General features: G+C 39.1%; 1 protein-coding gene across 3 annotated transcripts in view; it reads left to right on the plus strand.

Moving 5' to 3' along the window:
- ltbp3 (latent transforming growth factor beta binding protein 3) overlaps window positions 1-22,305 on the plus strand; it is a 53,544-nt gene continuing 31,239 nt past the window's right edge. For all 3 annotated transcript variants that reach the window (XM_059352027.1, XM_059352029.1, XM_059352028.1), the window contains exons 1-2: window positions 1-598; window positions 20,544-20,807. In XM_059352027.1, the coding sequence (XP_059208010.1) occupies window positions 358-598; window positions 20,544-20,807 (505 nt within the window). In that variant the 5' untranslated portion in view covers window positions 1-357. The remainder of the gene's footprint in view (window positions 599-20,543; window positions 20,808-22,305) is intronic.

The following is a 22,305-nucleotide window of genomic DNA, read 5'->3' on the forward strand; positions in this document are numbered from 1 at the left end:
AGGCCGACAAGAAGGAAGAAGAGCGATACAAAAAGCGAGGAGCGAGGGTAACTTTTTTTATTTATTTTTTAAAAAACCAACAACAACTTGGGGGGCGAAGGAGAAACTTCTTAAAGATGTCAAACGTGTCGGTTTTGCAGACGGATCACTTGGGTACGCGAGGGAAGTGATTTTTCTTGGAGAAAACAGGAGTGGGGAGGACGCGCTTTTTTTTTTTTTTTTTCCTCTCCTCCGCCGTATGAGACGTCAAAAATCCGCCTCGGTTAACAAAGCAGGCGCCTCTGAGCTGGAGCTGAACCCCCCACCGTGTGGTTTAATGTCCCCGGGTCTCTGTGGAGGGCAGTGAAGGATGCCAGGATGCCCACTCTGATCTCCCATCTGCTTGTCATCTGGCTGAGCGTCCACAGGCTGGTGTGGTGCACGCCGGAGCGCTCCTCCACACGGGAGCGCTTCAAGGTGGTCATCGCTCCTCTCATCTGCAAGCGGATCTGCCTGAAGGGACAGTGTCAGGATACCTGCGAGCAGGGCAACAACACCACGCTGATCGCGGAGAACGGGCAGGCGGCTGACACGCTCATCGGACAGGGCTTCAGGGTCGGTGAGTGTGAAACAATGCTGTTTATTTAGGAGCGGATATAATTAGGCCGCTGCGATTAACTCATAGTGCTGCTCTGACCTCTGGGTTTCTCCTCTGTGGTGCACTTTTTCTATCAATATTATAAAAGTTGCACAAGATGATCATACTCTCACACTACTGGCAGCATTTCTGTTAGTTATTCTTGGGAAATAACTACTTTGAATTGTTCATTTAGACAATAAAAGTGCCAATTAGTACAAGGAAACTCCATAAAATGCTCAGAATGGACCCAGTGTTTAATTTTACTACAAGGCAGTTGTGGAAAAAGTGTAAAAATGAACTAGCCTACTTAATGAAGTAAAAATGGAAAATTGTGCTCCTTTACAAGGAAATAAAGTCTTCTTACAGTAAAATATAGTAGTATTTAGAGCTGCAGCTAACAATTATATTCATGATTGATTAATTGTTTGATTTTTAATATAGAAGAAACTTGTTATCAAAATGTTCATCCCAGTTTCTCCACGGTAATGTCGTTAAATACCCTGTTTTGTCAGTCAAAAACCCACAGATGTTTAATTTATTGTGATATAAAACAGAAAAACTGTAATTTTTTTTAATTTGATGGGATGAAAAAAGTTTTTTCCTCTACTTTTTTGAAAAAATACTGGATTATCAGAATAGTTGGTGATTATTTTTCTGTCAATAAACTAATCCATTAGTTAACTTATTGTTACAGTACACCTATAGTACTATTATAAAAAAGTAAAAGTACTGCCTAAAGAGCATATTTCAGTAATTGATTGTCAATAAAGTGAAACTAAAGTCTGACACAAATCTGCAAAAAAAAATATGTAAAAATGCAACATATTTCATGGTTTTATCATAGTTTTAATATATAAAAGACCTGCAAAGTAACTTGTATCTACAGCTGCCAAACTAATAAATGAAGTCGTGTAAAAAGTACAAATTCTGCCTTCTTATTTTAGTGAACTGAAGTCTTTTTAAAGTTAAAATACAGTGCAAATACTGTACAAAATGGCACTTGATTATGTCAAGTACACCTGATACTTTCACCTTTATCCTCCTAAAAGGTCCTCTCTTCTTTATAGCTTACATCAGTTTAACACCAGCTGCTCACATCCACCATGAATACATGTCATTAAGATTTTATGTCAAGTGGGAATAAACTCTGCTCCGCAAATAAATAGGTGGCTAAGAAGAGGTGAGCTGGGTTTACCCTCCACTGCATCGCTGGAAACTGTTCCCATATTCCACTTTAATTACTGAGGCAAGGCTCATTACATCGCATATAAATGTACTCTTAAGATCTATACTTCCCCTCTGACTGCAGTGTCTGGTTGGCATGAGTGGAGCCTTTCTGCGCTCTATCAGATCAGCTGTGGTGAGACGTGGAGCCTTGCAGTCTACGTCAGCCTCCAGCCCAGATCTGGATTTCGCTGCTTCTCTTTTCTCTGGCTCGCTCATAGAATAAGATGCTAAACAACGAAATTACAACCTGATTGATCATACCGGCGTATCTGTAGTGGTGTCAGTCCCCCTTTTTATATCAGCAGATGTTGTTTCTAAGTCACTTAATCCCATTTGTTCCTATGTCTATAATAAATTATAGACCAAAGCTGTGCTTCAGAGCCAGCATACTGTGATGCAACAGCTTTGTGTTTCTGTGGACATCACATTGGTGCCAGAAACCTCTTCTTTTGTTTTGCAACTAAACTACAACTCAAAACTTACTCAACCTTCATTGTGTCCTGTAAAATATTATATTGTGATTTGTCCATAGTTTACCACCCACTCAGGGTGCTTGCTAACGCAAGACAATGTTAATACACTTGATTATAACAAGATTACAAGATTTACAAGATTTGCAGCAGGCAGATTGCCCAAGAAGTAGTGTAGTTGCGTAAAAAGTAAACATTTGTGACTTGGATTTTATGCATTTAGTGTTATTTTTACTATGACAGTTTTAGTAAAATTAGATGTAAAAAATGGCAATTTATCAACTTGCTTACAGTATCCAAATAAATTGCACTATATTGAATTGTAACCCTTGTATCATGATACACAGCTCTCTGAACCCCTCCACCATTGAAAAGTATGTTTTCTTTTAAAGATCGCCAAAAGTACACGGTTTATCGCAAAAAGAAACCATAACTACATGCATTATCGTAGAAATTTTAACATTTTTCGACAGTCCTTGAACGGCTCATAGGTTACGAAAGTTTCCATATAACCAAAACAAAGCTTAAAATATTGATATTTCTGTCAAAATCACTTTAATCTACATGTATCATTTAAAACATTGTCAAAAATAAACTGTTTGGAATAAGTAGATCCTGTTAAAAACATTAAATTCTGCTCCTCAGCGACACTGTGAAGCCATGATTGATTCTGCTGAGAGGAACGGTCACGTGACAAATATAAGTATAGTATGTGGAGACACATTTTCTTTTTTTCAATCTTCTTGACACTTGTGAGTACTTGGGGAAATGTTGTATATATAAATTCAAGTTTATTCCAATTTAAAAAAAAAAAAAAATCAGAGAAATTCAACTTGGGTTTTTTCTTTTTTTTTCCAAATGTTTTTTTTTTCATTATAATTGTGTTATTCTGCACAAAAGGCATTTTTTTTAATTTATACTCACTTCTAGCCATGATTGTGGTGATCCCATAGAGCTGCAGGACTTATATATTGTAGTGAAATACAAGGCCACAGTGATGTAAAATGTAAAAAGATCAAAAAAGGCCCTAAAATGGCTTGTTGGGGTTCAGAGGGTTAATGCTTTGGATTTTCAAAGGAGAAGCAAGGATGCATTACTTGAAAGCCAATAACAAAATCATTCCAAATAAATCATCAACAAGTTATTTTCTTGCAGGGTTGTGGTGCTTCTTACACACAGTTTTGCACAGTGAGGTCATACTGATGTAGCCTGTCCAGCTGTTTTCATTGGTTTAACTATGTGGAAGTAGAAAGGCTGGATTTAATCGAGGTCAAGTGAATCCTACTTGTAGCGCGAGTGACACTGTTCTTCCCCCTGAGAGTCAGAGAGTTGGCTCGAGCACCATTCCTCCCTCTTCTCCCCCGATTTTCTCTGTGGTGCGTCATGTTTTGGAGCTTCTGTGTCAAATAATTCAAGAGAGACATTTTAGATTCCTGGAATACCTCATGCTGCTTCACATTTGGTCTGGATAGAGGAGCACTACAGTCACCTGTCTCCTGGGCTTCGCAGGCAAAGTATCTGAAAAGATCTTAACTTGAGTGTATGAGAGGGTTTTTTTTTCTGCAGCAGGGGATAGAGGGTTCAGCCTGGAGAGGAGACGTGCGTTGTTCAGTGTGAGGGCTGGAATGTGGTGTGGACAAGTGGAAATTTCTCTCTCCCGTGTTAAAACGGCCATGGCTGTAGCAGCAACAATATGAAGACTTTTCCATATTTGAGCTGCTGTGATGTCAGCACGGCGAGGCCCAATCTGAGCAAACCTTTCCTCAAAAGAAATGTAGCTCAGTGTGTGTGGAAGTGCAGGAATATCTTCAGTAAGGATTTTTTTTACAGTAAGTAAAGTTATTGTCTGAACTCAGCTGGAACTCGGTGGACTGTCCGGCCGAGGACCAAGAAACAGTCAGGTTTTAGTGGTGATCTGGGTCTGGGATTTCTGCCAACAGATGAGTAATTTTTATAGCCATTGCTTTGAAAATAAGAGAGATAGAAAGCTCATTTTGCAGGTCAACATGATAAAGTGACCAAAAGCCAGAGATAAAGAACTGTTGGTGTGCATCTGCTCTGAAAACGTACATGTGAAAGATCATATTGCACCTTATTTGTTTCATAGCACCAACATTTTTATACTGTATATCCATATTTATTTATTCTGCACTGGAATTCTATTCTACTCCTTAATACACACTCCTTCTTTAGACACTTTATTTTTTATTGTATTTTATTGTATTTTTATATTTTATTGCTTGAAGTATGCCTAGGTTGTTCTTTTTACTTAATTGTGTTGTCATTGTCTCTGTGTGTAATGCTGCTGCTACGCTGTAATTTCCCAGCTTGGGATAAATAAAGTATATCTATCTATCTATCTATCTATCTATCTATCTATCTATCTATCTATCTATCTATCTATCTATCTATCTATCTATCTATCTATCTATCTATCTATCTATCTATCTATCTATCTATCTATCTATCTATCTATCTATCTATCTATCTATCTATCTATCTATCTATCTATCTATATGAATGAAATCGCAGGGTGAAACAACCGCACAGTGTCAGTGTTGGCAATGTTTGCTCTTTCTGACCAGCTGTCCAAAAAGCCAAAGCTTTCTACTCTCAGTGATATGAGACAGAGAAAAGCCCAGATTTTAATGACTGATATTTTTAGCCATGTTTGCTGTGTGCCTCTGCAGATGGCAGTGTCTGTCTGTAGGTCAGTCGGTCAGTCCTCCTCTCTGGTCAAGACTCAGATATCTCAACAACTATTGGATGATGGGATAGTTTACCCCAAATTAAAAAATACACATTTTCCTACTACCTGTTGGTCAATCTATCGGTCTAGATTGTTTTGGTGTGAGTTGCCGAGTTTTAAAAGTTGAAACGCTGTCTAAAACATAAGTAAAACATGGTGTGATCATTGTTAACTCCTTTCTGAGGAAGAGATATATTTATATATATAGTAGAAAAATAGCTAAATAAGTAAGTAAGTAGTTTATCACAAATATACACTCATTCTGAATTTTATGCCTTCAACATGTTCCATGAAAAGTTGGGACAGAGGCATATTCACCACTGTGGTACATCACCTTTTCTTTTCAGCGTTTAGGAACTGAGGACACTGATTCTTCTTTCTGTACTACTTCAGTTGCTCAACAGTCCGGGGTCTCCTTTTTTTGTCTTTTGTACTTTATAATGCAGCATACTTTTTCAGTTGGTGACAGGTCTAGTAGCTGCAATATTTTCCTTTGAAGCCATTATTTATCATGTGCAGAATGTGGAATTGTCTTTCCAAAACCTCTTTGTATCTTTCAGAATGAATGGTGCCCTCACAGATGTGTAAGTGACCCATGATACCATGGCACTAACTCACCCATAGACCATCACAGGTGCTTGCTTTTAAATTCTGTGCTGGTAACAATCTGGATGGTCCTTTCCTCCTGGACTCATCAGACCACGGCACACTTTTACTTTCCTTCAGTCCATCTTACATGAGCTTGGTCCCAGACATGTTGATATATGGCTTTACTACTACCGTGATGTTGACATTTGCATTTCTGAGTACAATACCTCCGTAAATTTTGGATGGATTGCTATGAAACATGTGGTGCAGACATTCATGTCCCCCTCAGGATGAATTGGCTGGACCTTTCACTGAAAACAGCCGCCTGAGAGCAGTGAGAGTGACCCAAAACAGTAAATTCATGAGCCAGAAAACCATGTACCTGCTGTACATGAGGACAAATCACCTGAACAACAGGCAAGAGACCTTACACACAGACAGACGGAGATTAAAGAAAATCTGTTATGGTTTAGTAAGTCGACATTGGACTCAGTACTGGTCTATTTAATATATTCTGTATGCCATACATCATAGCACTCCGTATATGTTATCATTATTTAACCCTCTGAACCCAAACAAGCCATTTCAGGGTTTTTTTTTGCTCTTTACTCACTGTGCCCTTGTAAATATAAGTCATGCAGCTCTATGGAATCAGCACAATCATGGATAGAAGTGGGAACAACTCAAAAATGTCTTTTGTGCAGAATAATACAGGTATAATGACTAACATCATAATAAAGAAAACACAAGTTGAATTTCTCTGATATATATATATATTTCTCTGATGAGGCTGTTGGTGCGTGTTGGTGGCGCATCTGTGCATCTTACGCCCAAACTATAACTCCAGAGGATTGTGAGTGAGAAGACTAATTTTCCTACGTTTCTATGTATAAATTATTTCTGTAGAGTGGAATTTGCGGCCAGGAGCGCAGTTTTCAAATTTATTTTTTGACAGTTTTACCTCTCCCTCTACACTCTGGCGATGATGTCACCCACTGTGACACGAACATTCCGTGCAATACACACCCATTATAATCTCAGAATTTCTCCAAAAATGATCATGGTCATTGAACAGGGATTGATAAAAAAACTATATGACCTATCGAAACGTGGATTAATACACCGATACACAAGACTTGTGTCTACTGTTTAAAGTTTAAATGGAGTCTCTAGGTGAAATTATGCCGGAGAAGTAGACGTTTTAAAAAAGACGTTTTCCAATTATTGTTCTTTTTCGCTAATTTTTTTTCGGCCGTCCCATTCATTTCAATGCAAAATTTTGGGCAGTTTTTTGCAACTTATGTCGCGAAAAATTCGTATTCTGTAGAGAAAAGTAATAGCACACCGATCCCGATCAAACTGCACATTTTGATGTATAATTTGTCCTGCAACTCTTCGAGTTGTAGGACTAGTAGCGGGACGAAATTGTGTCCGGAAGAGGAAGAAGAAAAAATCCACAGTATAACAGAAGTGCTTGGGGCTTTGCACTGGTCCCTAAAGCTATTGCTGTAGAGGCCAGTGCTCGGTGCGATTGCCCCGTGGCCCTAATTATGCAAATTCAGTAGACATTGCCCTTTTTTGGGTTGGTGTTTTGGCCTAACGACCAACTCAAAGCATCTGTATTTGACACATCACTGCAATGAAGGTAAAATATGTCAGATATGCTCCGGCCGTATGTTTCCAGGGAATCCTCATGTCATTAATACATCTGTATTTCAATGCACACTTCCTAAAACTGATGAAAGCATGGAAACTTGAAAGCCTCCCAGGCATGTTGGCAAGCACAGCTAAGTTGGCGTTTACAGCCCGATATGCCTTTTTTCTTGGATTCCACATCGTATCTGCTGTATGTAAGTCATCATCGGGCTCTGCAGGGGCGCTGTTATCATTTATGTCAGCAATGAAGAACGACTGGTTCTGTGAGAACGTTTGCAAGTTTTTAAATCACAAAGTTGTAAAAACCTTGACTGAACCTTTGCATGTCTCTATGGAACCTGAAGCTGTTTACCGGCAGATGAAGACTGTCTTTGTAATTATCTCCATGTGTTTGGCTGACAAAATGTCCAACGGCCAACTTCTTTTTTTTTTTTTTAAATACTTTTTTAAGCACTTGAAAGCATGGTGTAAATTGGGATAAGGATAGGGTGAGGTAGAGATGCTTATGGGGAGCTCTTGGAGACTGGATGTTTTTGTTTGGCATCTGTCTCACACTGTGTGAAAGGAAGAGTTGAAGATATCCTTTCAAAATAAAGTGGGTGCATAATATCACTTGCCTTGTGTTATTTTCAAAGATTTAGCCCGATTTTTTTGCTCGCACAGAGGCATCCCATCTATCAGCCGCACTGACAGCAGCTGCTCCACTCCCAGAGTCTCGTCTCTCTTCTGCATCTCAGCAGCATCTCTTCTTTATCAGGCCTCCAGACGTCCAGGCTACTCTAGATTCTCATCTTTTCCTGGAATAACTAAACGCATGGGGCCTCATGTTGCACAGGAAGTGGTGTTATCATATCCTGGTCTGGGCTGGTCGCCCCTAAAATGGGCATCATGAGAAGTGGATATGGCTATTTCAGGATTTCCCATGTGGTTCTTTATTTAGAGTAAAGTGACAGTAGTAGCCCTGTGGTTTGTTTTGGTTTTCCCTTGGCATGGGTCAGAGGTCCATGGGAGCCTGAAAATGAAGACAGTCAAATACAGTAGACAGAGCCCATTCTGCTTTCTCTCTATTTAGGAGGTGGGTTTATTTTACCTTTCAAAGCCCTCTGCTTTTCCCCACACACTCTTTTTTCCTCTCGTGCCAGACTTTGGAGAAAGCGGTCTAACACGGGCAACCAAAAACCTGCAGCACTCTGTGTTTTTGCCACAGGCTGGACTGAACTCAGAGGCGAAGCTGGGCACGGCTCCCGTACTCACACCCTCTCAACACAAACACTCATGTGTGGGAGGCTCATGCACATTTATTTGCAGCTTATTCATTATGAAAGCTTCTTCCTTTTGATCCCATCACATTTATCATGCGTATTTGCAAGCTGATCCTTTACAAGGGAGTGTTTAATATTTATGGATGCACATTCTGTCACCTCTCCCTGTCTATTTATGCATGTTGGGAAAATAACATGAGGTTATTTTGGGTCTGACGCTCTCATTCACCTTTTGCCACGGTTTCATAAGTGGGATGCTATCCTTATGGAGATCCCTATGTAGCTAGACTGCTTTGAAAGGTTGCATAAACATGTAATACACTAAGGATATCATAATTCTCCAAATCCATGAGTCAATTAGGTTCTCTATTATACTTTTTTTTGTAAAAATTCTGCACTTGTTTGACTTGGGACTGCATTCATAAAGATCAACATATCATTGCTTTTATCAACTGTTATTTACAATTACACATTCTGCTTTAAGAAGATAGGCCAAGTGTGATATAAGTGCCATATTTCTTTTAATGTACCAATATAAGGCCACATGGTCAAATTTATGTTTTTGCCGATTCCTTTTGATTTCAATAATTGAAACTGAAAGCTGATTTAGAAAGACACCCCTATAATAAACTGTGGACGGCACGTGTTAACTGAGGCTTTCACATTAAGATCATAGGCTCATAAGATATGTAAATAATCACTGTCAATAAGGTAAAATGCTAAAAGATGCTCGCAGCCATTACTACTCATAACTACGTAGCCATTTCTCAATTAATTTTGGTCCCATATACTTAGGCTTACACCGACATGATTCCAAAATAAGAAAGATGTAAATATATAAATTTGATTTGCAGAACTATAATGCATCAACCTAATAAGTTGTTTATCTTATCCGTACATATTCAAGGATTTATAAGCTTTCAAATTGTAAATCGCAGGAGTGACGATCAGGTAACAGTCATTGCTAAACTCTCAATCCAGATTATCAGCAGAATCTGTGTAACGTTCATAAAAAGTTTTAAGGCAAAGTCACTAGATTATATTAAATTACAGTGTGGGTCAATCCATCTTTTGTGGATCCGTTGACCATGACCAAGATAAGTTTAGTCCACACCCTGACTACAACAACAACAACAATATGATTGAAACGTTGAAAAAATATGATGAATAGCCAATCTAGCCAATCAAAATCCTTCTCACTTTTCAGGACGTCATGTTAAAACACTATAGGCCTAAAATAATAAATAAAGTGTTAATCTCTCTATCTTTTTGCTGTAAGGCACAGCAGCAGCTGCTTTTCAACTGTTCTTATTAATAAGAATAATGATAAATAAAAGCTAAATCAAGTTCGTTATCATTCATCACTGTAGAAGCTCACATTTTTGTTGTTATTGTTATATTTCTTGGTGTGGATGACCCTAAAAAAGTTTATAGGAGTATTTTCGTAGCACCTAGAGCTTATAATAAAAAAAAGGACATGGAAATCTCACTTTTTTTTTCAATATTTGACCTTTACAAACATGGTGTAGCAGCCTGACAGCCTATCAGCAACAGATTTATGAAAACTTGTTGTTAAAAGGGTTAAATCCACAGTCACTTCTGTCAGGACTGCACAACAAAACTCTTTTAGAGAGAAAATCGACATCATCTGAGCAGGAGTTTCCCATGAAATCAGACTCCTCCATGTCATCACTTTCTGCAAATAAAAAGCCAATTCTGCTGTGCAGCTCAAAAAAAACACAGCAGCAAATGAAGTTATGAAAACAAAACAGTAATTAGATGTGTTTTGTAACGTCACAAAGGGAACAGTGTGTATATTTGCATGTGTGTGTGTGTGTGTGTGTTTGGTGCTCAAGAGCAGTGTACTGAACCCAGCTCAAACAAACAGCCTTCTTTGCCATCTTTAACACTCTCCTCCCATTTGCTTAGCGAGGGGGAGAAACGGAGCAGTTATTTAAAGCCGCGCAGAGGAATGCGAGCGCTAGGGACTGCACCCACACCGTGCAGGACCCTGTAGCTGTAGCGATTAGCCAGGGTAAACAGAATAACACGGCCTCTGCCAGCGCTGCTGCCTGCCGCCACGGCCCCGAGACTGTGCAGCCTGCAGACATTACCTGCCACGCGCTCCAGTGCTGAGTGCTGAGGATCCCGCAGGGCAGGTATCTGACATAATCTCAGCAGAGCACTGTCAGCACTCCTCTACCTGCCTGCCCTCCGGTCCCTATAGCTGGGGCTTTTAGACAGTCATTATAGTATGACATCATCTCTATCGGTGCCAGGATCCTGTCTGACTCTCTGGCTCTCTTTCCACAAACATCTCTGCCAGAGGGGAGTGACAGGGCAACGCTGGACTCATGCCCACCCAAGAGTGATGGAAACCACACCGCATATTTCCATGACATGTGAAAATCACATTGTGCAAGGCCCGGTTTGATTTAGATTTGGATAATTGTAAAGCTCCTTACTCAGATCTGATCCTCCCTGATGATGGTTTCTCAGGAGAAGTGTGCTCAACGCCACCATCCTCGTTCCTGTTACACTGTTAAAAAAAACCTGTTTAATTTACGGTAAAATACCGGCAGCTGTGGTTGCCAGATCTTCACCGTAAAAAATACAGTGAGTGGGTTTTCTACTGTAAATTTAAATGTAAATATCAGCAAAAACTGTTATTTAGACTGAATAATCCTGCTTTTTGTGACATTATGGTATTTCTCCATTAATTTTACATACATTTTTTAAAATATTTTTACAGTTTAAGTTTTGTACTATTCCTTGATTTACGGTAATTAAGTGTCTACTACGGTAATATACAATTTTGTGTTTTACACCTTATTTCTGATGCAACTTGACAGTGTTTTACTGTAAATTCTACAATGATTTTTTTACAGTGTAAGGTTAATAAACTGTTGTTTTAGGCGCACTGTGAGGAGTAATGAATGACTCTGGTGACAGTGGTCCACACAAAGGGCAGCACCATTGTTTGGATTGCTGAGGCCGAGGCCGCTCAGAGTTCTGCTGCAGGGGGGAGGAGGAATGTGTACGCAGGTTTGTGTTTTCAAAAGGCAGTGATTATGTCATTTACTCCCAAAGTCTGGCTCAGCTGCAGGAGTCTGACCCACTTCATGCGCTGCTCTTTCTCACTCCGTGTGGTATGTGGTCTCACTGTGCCAGTCGATGGTAGGCGTATTTGGGGACGCGGTTTCCTGCTTTGGAGCTGATGGTAAAGGGAAGCACGTCATATGGTGATTGCCTTTTCTTTTATAACCTTGGGTGTAGCGGCGACAGCATTTACAGTTTATGGGACCCAGTGTTGTTTAGTCATGTCACCTTAGGTCGTTAAGATGGTGATGGATAGTAGTAATATACATCTATACTATATATGCGGAAATACTTTTTTAACCTAAATTAGCAGTCTTATACTGTAAAAAAGGAGATTTCCGTGTCTTATTTTATTCTAAAGCAGGTCTATGTGCTGTACAAATACTTTAAAAGTATCAAAACGCTCAATCCCCAGACAAATGCACACAGCCAATATTCAGATGGTGCCTCTAAACGAGCTGTCAGGACAATCTAAGGTTGTGATTTCACAATTATACTTATATATATATATATATATATATATATTTTTTTTTATGCTCACAGCAGTATGAGTTGTATTGCTTAGTAGTGAGTTTTAACCCTTTGAACCCCAACATATGTTTTCTTTAATAGATCGCCAATAATACACCTTTTGTTGTAGAAAAAAAATCTAAAAACAGGCATTATTGCTGAAATTTGAACTTTCAACGAAAGTTTCCGTTAAAGTAACTAAAATGAAACTTGTTGACAGTTGAATTTTCTGGCAGTCCTTGAACGAATCATTGGTTACAACAGTTTCCATTTGAAAAAGTAATTAAAACGAAGCTTAAAAATTTGATATTTCTGTCAAAATCACTTTATTTTACATGTCTCATTTAAAACTTTGCCAAAAATAAACCGTTTGTAATAACTAGATCCTGTTAAAAACATTAAATTCTGCTCCTCAGCAACACTGAAACCATGATTGATTCTGCTGATTCACTGAAAATCTGTTTACACAGAGCACAGAGGAGTGGACAAGAGAAGCTGTAAAATGTGAATAGTTCAATATGTAAAACATATGGGGACCCAAATGTTTTTTCCAATCTTCATGACACTTGTGGGCACTTGGAAAAGGTTTTCCAATTTAAAAAAAAGGTTTATAAGTGAAACGGAACGTGTTTTCTTTACTTATTATTTATTTCATTATAACTATTATACCAAATTTTTTTTGAGTAGTTCATACTTCTATCCATGATTGTGCTGATTTCATAGAGCTGCAGGACTTATATATTCCTCTGAAGTACAAGGACACAGCGAGTAAAATGTTGAAAGCAAGAGTCTGCATTATAACAAAGCTGATACAGTTACTTTTTTGGTTATGATGAGTTATGTTTCCACCAACCTGGTCTCACAGAAATCCGTGAAATAGCCACGGACTTCGCTTAACTCAAAATCCGTGGAATAGCCACGGAATCGCTCAAATTTCCGTGAAACTGACACGGATTTCGCTACAATGCAAGTTAATGACAGTCATATCCCGTGGCTATTCCATGGATATTTGTTCCTATTGGTTTGTTCCAAGTCACGTGACTTTCAAGGTTCCGGCGGTCAGAACAAAAAACATGGTGGACAGTTCTCTCATTTTTAGTGAAAAAATTAATATTTTGACTTTGTTTCTGCATAAAAATGGATTTTGATCACATTTCTAGCGAGAAATTTATGTTTTATTTTCTAAATATTCACTCAGTGAATGTACATAATCACTTTGTGGTGAAGATCTCGCCAGAAAAATATGACTGTCATTAACTTGCATTGTAGCGAAATCCGTGTCAGTTTCACGGAAATTTGAGCGATTCCGTGGCTATTCCACGGATTTTGAGTTAAGAGAAGTCCGTGGCTATTTCACGGTTTTCTGTGAGACCATGTTGGTTTCCACTGGTGGAGTTTTCTCCACCAGTGGAAACATAAGTCATTGTGAATGATCACATTTTTAACCCAAAAAGTGTTTTTTTTGAGGAAGTGGATTCAGACTGGCACTGAATCATAGTGAAGTCAGTCAGTGAGTCTTGCAGACTGGGTAAACTGTGTAAAATGTGACTGTGTTCTTAAAAAAAGGGACAGATCAGGCTTTAGTAACATCTGTATGGTGAGAGATGATGTAGCCTTTCAGCTCAGTGAGCCGGGGAGCTTTTGAGCGGTTTGTCAGGCTGTAATTTGTTGTTTTTGTGTTGGGAGGGTGCGGCTGAAAAGACGCTGTGAAGGGGGGGGGCTGACGATGCGTCATCTCCAGACAGACAGACAGACAGGAGTAAGTGAGTGGGTGGGTGGTCACAGGGCACTGGGAGGGCAACCTCTTTCTTTATGTCTTTCTTTCTCTTTTTGTCTTTCTTTCTCTGCCTGTCATACACACATATTCATGCCTGACATTTTCTGCTCAGCTTCCGAAAAAGACTATAATTTCCCCTCTACCAGTTATTACCTATAATTTGTTTAAAAATGTGCTATATGTGTGTCTGAGTTTGTCTTTATGTGTTTACATGGACATACATGGTGTCTTTTTTTTAGGCCTGCTTACTTAGCAGTTAAGGAATGCATAGTATGTTTTCTTTTAAAGTAAAAAAAAGGTTCTGGGAATCACAATAATCCCCCTTGTAACGTCACATTATTTCCTATTCTCTGGATTTCACATCTCGGCCTGGTTCTGCTTCATTCCCTCACTTTCCCAGATATGTGATATACAGATATGTTCCCCCTGCCATCTCATGCTGAGAGTGGATCTGTCTTTCTCCTCACCGAGTGAATCTTGACATTATGAAGAAGGAGCTCTCACTCGTATGTCACATGAAACACTCTACTGAGAAGAGATTTTAGACAAAGACTTTTTTTCCTTTCTTTATGTCTCATTTTTCACTTTAGTTGTGGAGAGAGTGCTGCATGGGAAAATGATATGCTTCCTTGCTGTCTTGGAACGTACCTTTAAGCAGACGTTCACTATTAAACAGGACATATTATGCTCATTTTCAAGTTCATACTTGTATTTGGGGTTTCTACCAGAACATTTACATGCTTTAATGTTTAAAACACTTTACTTTTCTCATTCTGTCTGTCTGAATATACCTGTAGTCACCCTATATCTGAAAGAGCCTGTCTCTTTAAGGCCCACTGCCTCAAAAGTCCAGTCTGGTCAATGTTCTGCATCTCTGCACCATCATTGCCGCCGGGGAATAACTATAACAGCTGTAGCAGCATTTTCTATGTATAGTTGAAGCTTTGTGCAAACTGAACATTTTACTCTCCAATGTGCTGCAGTTTAACAAAGAAGAATATAGAAATGTAGACAAAACGGATCCCTGCTGTCAACAGATTACTTCCTGCTCTTCGAAATAAAATCATTTCTGTCACTACAATCCATATTAATGCTAAATTATCATCAGCAGGTAATATTTCCTTAGTTCCTTAGGTATTTTGTACACAACAACGTAAATTACATAATTTAGTTACTTGAGCTATTTGAGTTCAAACTAAACAATTTGCAACATATAGTAAAGAAGTCATGATGTTTTGTTTAATTAAAGGCACAGTTTTTTTTATTGTATTTTGGCTGCGTGTATTTCTCTGTAGATTGAGAATGAGAATTAAATAACACTTACCCTATTAATATAGCACCGAGACCTAATTTTGTGTAAAGTTAAACTTTTTCAATGTGAGAACTTTTAATCCTCTGAACTATAGGTTGAAACGGGTTGAAACATTTGTTTTCTTCAAAAGCTCGCCAAAAATACACAGTTTATCGTAGAAAGAAACTGGCATTATCGTTGAAATTTCAACTTTACAATAGCCCTTGAACAGATCATCACGACAGTTTACATTAGAAAAAGGACACCAAAACGAAGCTTAAAATTGTGTCAAAATCACTTTATTTATTAAGACTACATGTCTCATTTTAAATGTTGTTTGTCTAAAAGATAAATATGGGTCGTATTTTTTTGCCTGTACAAACGGCCTACACTGCAAAAAAAGAAAATTTGGGTGAACTCAAAATTTCAAGGCTACAAACTTCGATAACATTTTAAGTTGGACAATTAAACTAAATATTTTAAGTTTTTGAGTTTGCTCAGCTCTGAATTTCTCTGGCACGATTGTAACGCTGCTATGAAATTTCAGCTAATGTTGTGACCACAGTTTTGAGTTAGCATTGATACGCTAATGGCTACTCTTGTAGCTGTAACAAGCAGCGCCGCTAGCATCAGTTAGCCGCTAGCATCAGTTAGCCGCTAGCATCAGTTAGCCGCTAGCATCTGTTAGCTGCTAGCTTTCGCTAATGACCGAATTTCACAACAAAGAAATACGAGTTAGCAGAACTATTGTCCCTTGTTTTGAACCCCAACTTAAAGATATAAGTAACAACAACTCACCAACTTGTTTTTGAGCAGACAACTGGCTTCCTTTGTTGTGCTAACTTACATTATTGCCCTAAATGTCAATATTTTATATTTCCAAGTTTTACCAAATTAAATCACTGTTTTAGGCCAAAAAATACAAGTTGGCTTTTGTGCAGTGTATGGACTTGTTTTTGAGGGGAGACCAGACTGAATGATAAATCTAACACTGTAGGTCTTATTTATCCATTTGTGCCTATTGTTGTTCGGCGTCCTTTAGCAATCCCCATGATGCCTTGGGTCGATCAAACAGAAGCTGTGTTTCTGACTGGCCATGTGTCTAAAAACTCTGCATACACTATGTCTTCATTCAGATTGCTTGACATATACAAAGCATCCCTTCCCCCAACATTCAGCCTGTTCATGCCTCACATTCATTCAGACCACCAAATAACTCTTAGGTTTGATTTTTAATAACACACCACCTCTCGTCTCAGGAATGTGTTAGATCCGTAAAGACAAAAGGCGTGGTGCAACACACAGGGAGGCTGCCTCCGAGACGCTAAGCTCAGAGTCAGTGAGCGAATTCGGATCATAAATCCTGCTAATGAACTCCGAGTTGATGATTTAAAGGGAAAGTCCGCTGGAAAGTAAAATCCTTGTTATGATCTCAACTTTAAAGCGTTTTTGCTCCTTTTTAGTATGTAATGTGGTGGCGTCACCTGACCGCAGAGGCTCTCCAGGAGACAGTACACCCTCCACTTAATCGCTCTCACACACATACACACGGACGAACACGCCCATTCACATATAAGATCTGCAGAACACATTAGCCAGTGAGCTGCCAGTACTGCTGGAGAACAGCCACTGTATGTTATTATAACAGAGAAATGATGCAGCCTCCTGGAGCTCTGAACACAAACAGACATGAGACAGCTAATTTAAACAGAAGCCAATAATCAGGATAATATTGGCATGAAGCGTACTTGTAATACCACCTGTTGTCCAAAGCTTTAGTTTGATTGAAAAAAATTAAAGGGGAGCGTAGGTGCTGTTGTTGTATTCGCTGTATTATTATGACTCCGTGTACAGACTCAAAAAACATAATGGTTATTTAAGAAGAACATGATGAAAGACAGTAACACAGAAGAAAAAATAAAAAAAACAAAAAAAAAACAAGCAGCCTAGCATATTAAATTACTGGATGTCTGTGAAGCAGCTTGCCTGAACAGAAAGAAATATTTGATATTTAATATGGGATAATCCAATAATGGGTTTGTAATGAAAGCTAAGACCTCATGAATACTCTGACACGAGTCAGAAGTTGTGGTTTAGTTGAGCTGTCATGTTACCTTGCACAACAGAAGTATATTTCTAAATATTTATCCCATTAACATACAGGTTATTGATTTAAACACTTTTTATTGATTATCTTTATGGCACTTTATGACCTGACTCCAGATTATATTTAAACTCTTCGTCAGGAGAGGTTGTAAATACATTTTTTTTTTTCAATATTGATGACACTTGTGGGCACTTGGAAAAGTGTTGTATATATAAATTCCATGTTATTCTATTATTTTTTAATTATCAGAGAAATTCAACTTGCGTTTTGTCTTTTTTATGATTTATGTTATTATAACTGTGTTATTTTGAGACAATTTAAAGTTTTTCACACTTCTTACCATGATTGTGCTGATTACACAGAGCTGTAGGACTAATTGCAGTGAAATACAAGGACACATTGAGTAAAAAGAGCAGAAAATGCCCTGAAACGGCTTGTTGGGGTTCAGAGGGTTAAATAACATATGAGAACGTGTTCATCTCCTGCAGCCTGCAACCACTTATCCTTATTAGGGTTGCAGGAGTCTGGAGCCAAGGCGGTGTGCACCCTGCACAAATTATTATTATACTAATATTACATCCTAATTATTATTATACAGTACTTCACTGTTGCACACAAATGGGTTAAAAGCATCCTTTCATCATAACATTTTCCTAAAACTAAACTGCCGCTCATATCAAGATGTAAAATGACATAAAAATGTTTGTTTTTTATGTGTTTCCTGTTTGTCTCGACTCATGACGTGGATAAATAAGCGATTCATGAGTCATGCTGAAACTGACCAGATGTAGCAATAAAGCCATGAGCCTCATGTTACATAAAAACAACTGAAATGTGTTCCACATGAGATTTTAAATTTGGGGGAAAAGAGAGCAAGTGTATCAGATGGGTGCTCTGTGTCTGCAGGTGTCCTGTGCTGATGGATGGCGGTCTATATCCATCAGCATTGTAGAAATAGGTGCAGCTGTGAGTTGTATGTCATGACACTGGATTCATTTTTGCAAAAGGGCTTATTCCCACGGCCCCCACCCTCATCCACACCCAAGAAATATTAGCCAAAACCTGGAATATGACTCCCCTCCTGTGCTTTGTGTTCATTATCGTGGCACTGACCCTGACTGTGCTACATCAGAGCGACGTCTCATTCAGACACCTTCCCAGCCAGACGGGGCCTCAGCCCAGACTTTCCCTCCAGTCTGCCGTCTCTCCAGTCTCTGTGGGTTTAGATTGTGTAATCACGTTTGGAAAGCGGTTCTTTTTCTGTGTCTGCTATCCTAATTTCCAGCCCCCGCATCTTTCCCCGCTCCCTCTCATTTCTAAATCCAGTACTGAGGCGAAATCTGAACCCTGGAAACTGGAGCTCGTATGCTGACTTTTCTGCCTTTTTTCAAAGTGTGCCGCTCTCGTTCTTTTTTGTTCCTGCCGTGCCTGAGCCTTTCCAGCTCCATTCTGCATGCTGCTGCCTGCTCTCAGTCCTAGTGGTTAAAGACCAGTGTCACAGGCTGTTAGGTCGTGGAAGGCTGCTTCTGAAGTATCCTCTTGCTTCAGATTTAAAAATTGTGCCTCACCAGTCGGGTGTTTCATTGATGTCCTTTCATTTTTCTGCCAGACTTTCACTATGTGAGGATGTCCCTGCTGTGTTAAAAGTGATCTAGTCCCCCAATTACACTGCAGCCCAGACTCCTTGGCAGTCCACATCTAATTACTTCCATGTGTGTACACTTGGCTCGGCAGCAGAAAGAGGCCTCCTCTCCTCTCCTCTCCTCTCCTCTCCTCTCCTCTCCTCTCCTCTCCTCTCCTCTCCTCTCCTCTCTTTGATATTATGGATCATAAGTTTCGATTACAAAAAGTAACCAAAACAAAGCTTAAAATTGTTATATTTATGACAAAATAATTTAAAAAATCTTCAAAAATAAACAGTTTGGAATAACAACATCCTGTTAAAAAGTCTTCTCTTGACCGACATTGTTAGGCCTTGATTGATTCTGCTGAGACGAACGGTCACATGACAAATATTCACTCAAAATCTGTTTACACAGAGCAGAGAGGAGAGGACAGGAGAGGATGGAAAAATGCAAATAGTTTAATATGTGTAGCATGTGGAGATCCAATTTCTTTTTCCAATCTTCCTGACACTTGTGTATACAAGTGTTGTATTCAACACTTGTATACACAATAAATACAAATTTATTCCAATTAAAAAAAAATGTATCAGAGAAATTCAACTTGCGTTTTGTCTCTTATTATGATTTATGTCATTTTAACTGTGTTATTCTGCACAAAATACTTTTGAGTTGTTCCCACTTCTAGCCATGATTGTGCTCATTCTATAGAGGTGCAGGACTTGTATATTGCAGAAATACCAGGATACAGTGAGTAAAATGTGAAAAAGAGCAAAAAAAATGCCCCGAAATGGCTTGTTGGGGTTCAGAGGGTTAACATACATTTAAAGTAAGATATCAAAACACACTTTGGTCATGATACTAAAGATTCTGGGATGACTGAACTTTCACTATGACTTCATAAACAGTTGTTAAAGTATTGCAACTAACATTGTTTGGTTTCACTTTTCTCTCACATCTCTCCATGGTTTCATTACTTCCCTGCAGTTTTCCCCAAAGTCCAGCTCCTTCTCTTTCTTTCTTTGCTCTGATTGTTCTATTGTGGGAATTTCAAAAACAACTGGACTTAACATAAACACAATGGGAGACCCAATAAAACTGCAGTGAAAATGGCATATGCTATGAATCTCTCTCCAGTCAGCAGCTTTCCCATAGATTTGGAGATCTTTCCCATATGTCAGAATCAGGCTGTTAAACACATCAATGGCTCTACCTGCTTTCAGACGCTTCTGCTGCTGACTGGCTGGAGGGACCTGTTAGTCCCTCAAGCTGATGTGACTTTTACAATGGTGCAGCTCAGAGTGAATATCATGCCCCAAACTTCTCTGTCTGTCTGGCGTATGTATGTGATATAACACTAAATCATCAGTCTGTCTCTGAGGATCTAAAATGAGCCATTCCAGTCTGCTGAGGCTCATGAATAACTCTAATTTTTGTGTTTTTATGACCTATTATTTGCTTGTGTGTAAACTTTTCCTCTGATTTGATGATTCACAGCTTTGAACTGTTGACCCTCTCCCCGTCAGCTGTATGACAGCTCTCCCCCCTCTGTCTCTGTCTCCACAGTTGTGTGTCCCCTGACGTGTATGAATGGAGGAGTATGCAGCTCGAGGAAACACTGCCTGTGCCCGCCGGGCTTCACCGGTCGGCTCTGCCAGTTTCCACTCCAGCAGACGCAGCAGGCTCAGGCAGCACGAGGGAACAAGCAGCCCGTCTACCCCCTATCTCTGAAGCCAGGCGGCCAGAAAATAGTGGAGCAACTAAGCATAGGGCGCACTCTGACGCAAACACACTCTGTTTTCACCCTGCCCATGCCTCACTCAGCTGAAGGTATCTACCATTCACAACATGGTCTAACAGAAATCCGTGAAATAGCCACGGATTTCGCTTAACTCAAAATCTGTGGAATAGCCACGGAATCGCTCAAATTTCCGTGAAACTGACACGGATTTCGCTACAATGCAAGTTAATGACAGTCTTATTTTTCTGGCGAGATCTTCACCACAAAGTGATTATGTATATTCACTGAGTGAATATTTAGAAAATAAAACATATATTTCTCGCTAGAAATGTGATCAAAATCCATTTTTATGCAGAAACAAAGTCAAAATATTAATTTTTTCACTAAAAATGAGAGAACTGTCCGCCATATTTTTTGTTCTGACCGCCGGGACCTTGAAAGTCACGTGACTTGGAACAAACCAATAGCCACGGGATATGACTGTCATTAACTTGTATTGTAGCGAAATCCGTGTCAGTTTCACGGAAATTTGAGCGATTCCGTGGCTATTCCACGGATTTTGAGTTAAGCGAAATCCATGGCTATTTCACGGATTTCTGTGAGACCATGTTGACCGTTCATTACAGTGAAACAGGAGTTTTTGAAGTGAAGTGTTGTTGCATGAGTTACTGATCCATTGTTGGCATCTGAAGGAATAATTCAGGCCCGGTTAATATGGGATTTACGAGAATGATAGCAATCTTCGAGGGGAAGAATTTCAGTAAGACAGCAGATATAATTAATTTTTTAGCTGGAAAGACCTTTTCCATGTGGATTCTGCACCGATTTTGCACCAATATAACCCTGCAAAGGTACTCAAAAGAATGTAGAAATGCATAGTTTTTATTTTTATTAGATAATATGTGTTTTGCTCTCACTGTAATCCATGCTCTTGTCAAAGCTGCCAAACCCAATTGACAAAAACACAAATGCCTCGCAGAGGACTGGAGTTACTGGTTGACCGCTGCTTCATTCAACTAATTTGTTTGTGTTATTGTGTGATTTTTAAATGGTTAGTTTGGATTTAGCAAAGTCACAAAATAACACTAAGATATAACTGATTGAAGCAGCAGCAGACCAGCAAATCCCTTGTTCTGTGAGATCAGATCACTGTTTTTAAATGTAGTCGAGTGGCTTTGTAGAAAGCATAGATTAACTGTTTAAGTTCCCTCTCTGTAAACTTAAACTTAGGCTGTCTGACAGCAAGCTGCAACTAGGAAAATATTCTTAATATAGCGTACACTTAAAGTGATATTGTTTGCTTTAAGAAGGCGTTTATTTAGGTGGCTAAAATATGTTTTTTTTTCCCCTGTTGCCCTTATCCTCAACATTGCTTAGCTTCTGTGTCTTCAGACAGCTTGCTTCTTCAAACTACAGGCCTGCCGACCAACTTCTGTAGGTGATGCACTTAAAGTAGTCGGGTCCATCAACAAATTTCCATGTGCATTTTGAAGAGAAAAGCTTGATGGAAACACCAAAATTCGATAAAAAATTTCGAAAAAAAAATAATAATAATTACGCTCGATTGAGGTGTTTTTTTTTATCTTT

Source organism: Centropristis striata, chromosome 15 (assembly GCF_030273125.1).
Source record: "Centropristis striata isolate RG_2023a ecotype Rhode Island chromosome 15, C.striata_1.0, whole genome shotgun sequence".
Classification (NCBI taxonomy): Eukaryota; Metazoa; Chordata; class Actinopteri; order Perciformes; family Serranidae; genus Centropristis; species Centropristis striata.